This window comes from Triticum dicoccoides, chromosome 4B (genome assembly GCF_002162155.2).
Source record: "Triticum dicoccoides isolate Atlit2015 ecotype Zavitan chromosome 4B, WEW_v2.0, whole genome shotgun sequence".
Lineage (NCBI taxonomy): Eukaryota > Viridiplantae > Streptophyta > Magnoliopsida > Poales > Poaceae > Triticum > Triticum dicoccoides.
In genome coordinates this window covers 442768489-442776936 of record NC_041387.1, presented here as the reverse complement: position 1 = coordinate 442776936, position 8448 = coordinate 442768489, and the positions used below count along the sequence as shown (strand labels likewise).

Genomic DNA, 8448 nt, shown 5'->3' with positions numbered 1-8448 from the left:
CTTATGTATGCTACTGTTTGTCTATGCTAGATTTCCAGGAGTGCGAAGCTTGTTACTACGAATCTCTAGAATGTGCAGATTGTCAGCAAGGCAAGTTACACTTTGATCATACTCTTTTATACCTAGTTTTTACTGTGCATTAGTATTGCTCCTCAAATATTTTGCATGAGTAGGATTGGGAACATGTGGTTTGGTTGTAGTGCTTCAGGAACCTAATACCTTTTGATCACCCGGGGAATATATGTTATGCTTATTATGGCTTAGCCATGCTCGTAGACGGGGATTGGATCGTGATTCACACATGGAAGTTTGAGAGTTATTTATCATGGATAACATTAAGGTGGCAACTTTAATATACATCTGGGTGGATTGGTTGAGGCACCTGGGGTACCCAGTGTTGCTTGTTTTGGGAAATCCCGGAGTACCCGTGTGATTTTTCCTATGGTTCGCCATCCAGTTTCAAAGGGATCATAAGATTATTCATGCTAGAAACTTCCGTGTGCAGCCACAAGCCATTATGGGCTTTGACATAGTTGAGTAAGTTGCGTGAGCTCTTAAAGAGGTGGACTAGCAGATGTAGGGGAAAGTAGGTGTGCCGGTCCGCCCAGAGTAGAGAGTAAATGTTTCAGAAAGACTATGTCTCGATCATCCGATCATGGATGCGGTCGAGTGTTGTGGGGAAAAGTGGGCAAACCTCTACAGAGTGTACAAACTAATCATGGTTAGCCGTGTCCCCGGTTATGGACATCTTAGTATCTAGTACTTGAATCTATTGATGTGATCTCATCACTTTACTTAATGAATTTATTAGGTTTAATGATGATACTTTTAATTGGGATTTGAGTTGGGGTTACCTTTTCAAATACTGGGCAACTTGGGAGTAGTTAAATAAATTTATTCCTTTGTTGTAAGGGAAAACTAGCTTTATGCAAAATCATAAACTTACAGCCTCCACCAGCCAAATATTGCATGTAGATATAGTTCTTGCATTTCATTGCTTTACAGTGTAACTCTGCCAACATATTCAATGTGCCGACCTACACGGCTGCAACGTCTCATGTTGCAGACTACTCAGACGACGAATAAGGTGTGATATGTCGTTGTTTTGCACTCAGCTATGCCGTTGGAGTTGATGAACTCATTTACCTTCGAAGCTTCCACAATTATTTAGTTTAGATGGCCTTCAGCCATGATATTTTTGTGTAATCATACTCTCTATGAGGACTCGATGTAATAAGTATGTGATTAAAACTCTGTTATAATTCCTCGAGTACTGCGCGTGTCAGCATTACCGATCCAGAGATGACACTGATGCACAGAGACTTGGCCGTTTGAGGTCTGGTCGCTACAGACTTGTTCGGAGACCAGGAGCACGTCACCTCCCAAGAGAGATGATCTACTTTTCCCATGATTTTTAAACATTTACAATTAAACCTTTTTGTAGACGTACTTTAATCATTCCTTCCGTTACTGTTGTAACTTTTCATTTTATCATTGGACGATTATTTGCTACAGTCCACTTATTGACCCACATTCTGATACCATAGTCTCCTGATTTTCAGAAGGAGTCTTGACCTCGTTGAAAAACAGGTTGTGAGCTTTATCAGCACCCACGACAAAAATAGCCAAATCCGAAAAGTTACCTGAAAAAGGAATTCAATACAGGAAGCAAGCCGGGCTGTGGACTGACTACTGTACTGACCTCTGGCCACATCGATTGACTTTACCTAATTTGGTTGTTCGGTCCAGTCAGCCCCCTGCTCCCATGGAAACTCCGCCTCACAACCCCATCTCGCCCCCCTCCCCCCCCCCGGTCGCCGATGGCTCCCCGGCGGCCGACGCTGGGGCGGACGGAGAGGAGCCGGCGGGGGAATTCAGCGCGGGCCTGGAACCCCTGTGGTCGCTCCTCTTCGGCACCCCGGAGGAGCTGGAGCCCATGTGGTCGCCGCCCAGGGGATTCGACGTCGGCGCCGAGTTCGCCGCCGCGGCAGCGGGCCCGGATCCCCTGGTGGACGACGGAGGAGGGCCCTGGGACGGTGCCGAGTGGAGGTCAACGGGGCTCGTTGCCGGCGAGGGCGTGTCGGCGACGACCCGGGCGCCATCCCCTCCCACCGCGGCGCCGGGCTTCGCGGAGTTCGAGCCCCCAGCGTCAGATTCCTCGGAAGGCGTTCCAGGGGTGAGGCCGCTTGAACACCTTGATGATTATTCACGCATGCCGGAATCTCCGTCTACTCCTGTTGCTGTAGACATGCGGGAAAAGCTCGTGTTCGTCTCTGACTCCACGCCGGTGCCAGAGTCTCCTCCATCACCATGGGGGTCTTGCTTGGAAGCCAATCTAGAGGAGAATGCACCGTGCACGCTGAACACTATGTCGTCGCCTCCACAACTTCCGCCGGATGATGACGATTTGGTGGAGGCAGAGGATGCTCCCAAGTATTTCTCTCCTTCAGATAATATTGCCTCAGCGAGCATGGCTGCTGTCGATTTGAACGCGGAGTATGACCCCAAGGGGAATGCTGATGGTTGCGGTACCTCAGGTGCTGCCAGTACAAATGACACATCCCTTTGGGGATCACGGAGGACTGCGAAGACCATGGCGGCAGCAAATGCCACACCTTCAGAACCGAAAGCACGCTCATCTAGATCCTCCAAGCGGCGCCCTGTGGACTCAGATCTGGGAAGAAGCAGTGTAAGGCACAACCTTTCTGTATCCACCACTAAGCCGATCAAAGAGACTACCACTACTGCACCAGACATAGTTGATAAGCTCATCAAAGAGATTACCGGTACTGCACCAAACACAGTTGACAAGCCGATCAAAGAGGCCACCACTACTGCACCAGCCACAGTTGATAAGCCGATCAAAGGGACTACCACTACTTCAGCAGACACAGTTGATAAGCTGATCAAAGAGACCACCACTACTTCACCAGACATAGTTGATTTGTGCAACAGGGTGGAACAACATAGGTCAGCAGAAAATGTTATGCAAAGCACCTCCAGTGGCCATGAGAACAAAGGAGGTGGTCTCAGTAATCAGATTGTAGTGGCTTTACCAGCGGTGAATTATAGGTCCGCCAAGCGCGGCGGAGTCTCTGTTCGTGCCCCAAGGAAGACTAAGACGGCTGTAAAGGCATCATTGGTGGATTCAGACAGTGTACCACCTATCTCGCCAGTGGTAAACAGTGAACCTTCAATGCATAAAGCAGAGTCTAATCCTCATGTACGACCTAGCAAGTATGATCTTGACCCTGAGAACTGCTTGCCATCGGACAAAGTGGACAGTAGTGGTATTGTACCGTGCAATGCGGGGTTGATGAGTGCGGAGTCACACGTGGTCAGTGAGATGCCCCAACAACATGATGGAAAATCCTCTAAGCCTCCAAGGGCAAAGAGGGCGAGGATATCGACAGGTAAATGCTCGTCAAATTTGAAGAGGACAAAGAAAAATGGTGGCTCAATTTGCGAATCGCTAACTGTCACAACGATGCCAGATCCGAACAACAGTCCCAAAGTCATCATGGATAAGAAATTGGTTGATTTGGAAATGGTGGATAGTGTTAATGAATCCTGTTGTTTTGTGGGGGAGGCAGTGCCGGAGGAGGAGGCTAGACAGAGGTGGCCTCACCGCTACGAGAAGAATCATCACTTTGTGGAGAAGGTAGGCATTTGGCTCCACTGTCTGCTCTTTGCATGGCTGCATCATATACTTGATATAAGAACACGAAATTTGTTGGTGCAGATTGATTCAGAATAAACAAATAGTTCTGTTGATTTTAAGGCTTGTCAAGAGTAGAATCTTTTACTAGAACTATATTCACATGCTCATCACAGCAGTGCACAACCACAAATATAGCAAGAAGTGCTGATTAGTACACATGCGATTCAGTACCTTCCTAGCAACAATATCCAAGCATGTAGGAAAACGTCAAAGAACATACATATCAAATGGGGTACATGTTAGAATTCACAATAGATAGTAGTAAGTAGCACCATAGAAGGGATTGTAGATAGACGTTACTATTAGAGATGTATATAGTTTCCATTTTGGCTGTATAATATCCTGTTGTATAGGTGGTTTTCCTGCACATTGACCACACATGTACGTGCATATATACTGAAACGGAAATTATTTTTTAGTTCAAACCAGAAAATGAAGCCTTGATCATTGTTTTTTGCAAGTCTTCGAGCCTAATTGGTTTGGTGCCAATATTTGGTAAAATCAAAAGTAGCCAAGCAATTGCTAGTCAACATTTTGGACTTGCCAACAATTGGCATCAAATCAATTAGGCTCTTCATCTTTTATGCAGCCAGGGATACAGGAGTTACAGATAACTTTGGACAGTGGTTCAAACAAATGGACATTGAATGTCATATGATAAGAGAAGCGAACAAATGTCTTAAATCACATTGCTAGTGAGGTTGACTAGGTGAAAACCCAAAGAATGTTTGACTTGTGTAGCATGAAGCATATAATTGCAGGAGAAATTGTATGAGTAAACAGGAAAGGACCAACAATTTCTCTTGTGTGCGCAATAGCACAATCTTCTAAAGTTGTAATAAGTAATAATGTAATACCCACATGCATGTTGGCTTCATAATTTATAGATTCTTATATGGAATTTGTTATTCGTATACTAGTACATACTAGAAATATATACTCTGCCTTATGTTGGACTAGTAACAATTGAATTTTACGTAAGTAACGTTTTCTGCTTGTGGTTTCTCTGTTTGAAGGATAAGGGGAGCGACATCCAACCGTTTGCCAAGTAAGCAAAAATGCATTGTCTCTTATACTTTATGAATGATTAGGTTGCTCCTGTTACCAGGGCTAACAGCTATACGTCTACCTTGCATGACAGTGCTGGCAATGCAGTCTTGGATGTCAAATGTCACTATTTGCAAGCCAGCATATCCGGATCTACTTTATGTGTTGGAGATTGTGCATTTGTGAAAGTGAGTTCATATTTCTATGCTAATATTTCTTTTATAGTTTTATGTATCTTTATGGCTTATGCCTTCTTCATTTTTATGTCTTCTGAACTCATTAAATATTTCAAAAAGTTCCCAAAAATCATAACTTATTGATCAATCTCACGCATTCTTTTTCCATTTTGTAGAGTTTTGCATCTCAGTGATCATGTTCATGTTTTTTTTTGCAGAATCTTTATCTATATTTATCTAGACCTGATGCTTGATTACAAACATGTTTTTGTTATTGTGTTATATAAAATTAATATTTATGATGATGTCAAACACTTTGTTGTTGCACAACTCAAACAGGGTTAATCTTTTGCAGGGTCCAGAGGGAAAGGCAAATTACATAGGCAAGATACTGGAGTTCTTTGAAACAGTTGCCGGTGAATATTACTGCAGAGTGCAGTGGTTTTTCAGAGCTGAAGACACGGTAAGTTCTGTTGTCCTGTCTGTTTGACTGACTTTCAGCTTATATGAAAGTTGATAATGGATTTTTTTTTTGGTTTGAAGTTGATAATGCAATTTATTTTAGGATCTCTAACCATGTTTTCAACCTCTTATTCGTTCTCAGATCATGGAAGACCAAGCACAGTCTCATGACCCAAGGAGGGTCTTTTACTCAGATCTGAAGGACGACAATGCTCTAGACTGTATTGTCTCCAAAGTGTCAATTGTGCAAGTTTCTCCTTGTGTATGGCTTCATCTTGTATCTTAGATATTTTCTTGTCATGGCTGCTTTCCTAATATTTGTTCCAAGTGAGAAGTAATGTTATTTATTTATGTTACAGGTTGATAACCAGTCAAAGTCAATTCCTTCATCCCAATATTACTATGACATGAAGTACTCTCAGAACTACAGCACATTCTCTACCTTGGAAATGGGTTTGTTTTCTCAAACAACAGTGATACAGATGTGGCTATGCATGAATTTAAGAGACCGAAAATACTTTATATGTCAATCAATTATGACCTGGATTTGAGAGCGGCTCTCCAAAATTTTGCTTTTGTTTCAAGTAGCTTTCAGATTTTGTTTTATTATTGTTAAGCTGGTCATAGTTTCTGAAATATCGTGTTTTGTGATTTGCATTTTGTGTAGTTTCTGTTGTATCATCTGTTTCGTTGTTGTTATGAGCTTACCTCATTAGTCTGACTTTGTTTCACAAAATGCAGAAGATACACATGCTAAATTGCAATCAAGTCAAGTAAGTAGTATCAGTATGAAAAAGGAAGACTTCAATAAGACGCAAAAGTCTCATGTGCCAAATAAGAAGGATCTCTCTTTGTTAGATCTGTACTGTGGTTGTGGTGGAATGTCAACTGGACTTTGCCTTGGGGCTCGTGGCGGCGGTGTGAATCTTGTGACGGTACTTCCACACAAACATCGTATATGTGTTATAACTTAGTAGGAATGCATGCTTTTTGAATGTTTTGCTCATTGTTTACAGAGATGGGCTGTTGATGATGATGAAGTTGCATGTGAAAGCTTCAGAATGAATCATCCAGAAACTCGGGTACTATGGCTTTCATAATTTCATGGCCCATGTAATATTTTTTGCAGTATAGTTCTAATGCAATTTCTGACCCATTTTATACACACTGTCATGCTGCTTCAATAGGTTCGCAACGAAACTACCGATGATTTCCTTGAATTGCTGAAAGAATGGCAAAAGTTATGCAAACAATATGTGAAGGAAAGTGAAGTAAAGGACAATGCTGACGCTATAACAGAATTCGGTAATGGGACTCCAGATGATTCTGCAGTCCCTCCTGAAGAGCTTGAAGTATGGAAGTTAGTTGATATTTGTTTTGGTGATCCCAATAATGTCAGAAAGCGCTGCTTATATTTTAAGGTTTGCGATGTTTATTGATTAGTTTCCTCTTCTTTTAAAATTATTATAACAGAGGCAGCTTAATTACTTGTCAGATCTACCAGCGGAAGCAGACAGTTCAAATCCCTAATTCCATTTGAATCAAACTAACACGCGATTGCTCCCGGGCCATATTTTTTATTTGCAATGGAGTATACAGGTCTCATTAGGCTTAGTCCAAACCAAGGTAGAAGATAATATTATGAGCCACTTTAGTCACTATAAATATCCCTCCATTATACTCCCTCTGTTCGGAAATAACTGACGCGAGGAGACAAGATTTGGAACTGTCGGTTCAAAATCTCGTGTCCTCGTGTCGGTTATTTCTAATGGAGGGAGTAGCTATTATCTATTATAAAGGGGGCCCTGACTGGTCCTTCAATTTGTCAAACGGTCACCAAGTATTTCCGTTTAGATTTTTTACCAACAACGGAACATATAAATGATTTCCTATCAAATAAGTAAGTTCACCCTCTTGCCTTAACCCTGTAGCAAAGCTCTTCCATATGTCAATAGATCACATGCTTTTCTTCTTTTTTGTTCATATATGCTTTTATGCTGAACTAAATTTGCTATTTTATTATGCAATATGTATGCAGGTCCGTTGGAAGGGTTATGGCCCTAATGATGACACATGGGAGCCAATTGAAGGATTAGGGTATGCAATTTTTTATCTTACCAAGACTCATTTTACGTAATATGAACAGTTCCGCTTTTAAAATGCAGGAACTGCAATGACGCAATTAAGGATTTTGTTATTGAAGGTCATAAGCGAAAGATACTACCACTTCCTGTGAGTGTTATTCTTCAAAGTCAGCTTTGGTGAAATTAAGTATACTGAGTATATGACTGTCAACTAGCAGATAAGATCCTTTCCCCGAAAAAGGAAACTAAACATAGATAAAAAAACCCAGGTACGACTTAATATTTGACCGTCAAATAGAGATCCAAGAACACATTGCGAAGACCTCTATGCAATTTTGACATGATGCAGAATTTTTATTTTTTTGAAGAATATGATGCAGAATTCTTGTGGCTATACCTTCCCTTTGTGCTCCCATGTTATAAATAGTAAGCGAGATCATGTGGGTTCTGTTATGTGGGGACAGCAGTATAGGATATATGTTCTCGTCTGCTTTATGCAATAGTCAGGGGTCTCCAGCTCAGCCTTGTGCGGCCCACACAGCTAGGGGCGCACCCTTTGCATTGCCCTCCAAGAACATATATCCTTTTGTTATCCCCAAAAAGAATTGTATTTCCTTATTTTGCGGCTGTCTCCATCTATATGTAAGGAGACCCCTGACTATTGCATAAAACAGACGAGAAGTTGCCCTAATCTGTCCAAGTCTGCAGCCTGCAGCAACAATGCCAGCCCAGCCGAACCTCTCTCATTACAGCTCAGAATGATTTTGATATCAAAGCCGGCGATCTCTGTTGCACATGCTACCATGGGTGATCCTATGAACTTCAACGACTGCGTCTCTGTTGCCACCCTCAAGGAGTTCACCGAGCACCCGCCATTGCGCACCTGAAAAAAACCCAGGTCTGGAGGTTTCTCTGCACGCATATGCGACGGCGACCGCTGTTCTCGACACTGGCAACA

At 42.5% G+C, this 8448-nt stretch overlaps 1 protein-coding gene across 1 annotated transcript in view; it reads left to right on the top strand.

The window, feature by feature from the left end:
* Positions 1–1750: 1750 nt before the first annotated feature.
* The window catches only part of LOC119290777 (DNA (cytosine-5)-methyltransferase CMT2-like), a 14179-nt gene continuing 7481 nt past the window's right edge, over positions 1751–8448 (top strand). Inside the window, exons 1-11 of the mRNA XM_037569427.1 lie at positions 1751–3661; positions 4738–4769; positions 4863–4956; positions 5300–5407; positions 5549–5668; positions 5766–5859; positions 6148–6341; positions 6423–6488; positions 6594–6827; positions 7445–7503; positions 7572–7638. Coding sequence (XP_037425324.1) covers positions 1766–3661; positions 4738–4769; positions 4863–4956; positions 5300–5407; positions 5549–5668; positions 5766–5859; positions 6148–6341; positions 6423–6488; positions 6594–6827; positions 7445–7503; positions 7572–7638 — 2964 coding nt within the window. The 5' untranslated portion in view covers positions 1751–1765. The remainder of the gene's footprint in view (positions 3662–4737; positions 4770–4862; positions 4957–5299; positions 5408–5548; positions 5669–5765; positions 5860–6147; positions 6342–6422; positions 6489–6593; positions 6828–7444; positions 7504–7571; positions 7639–8448) is intronic.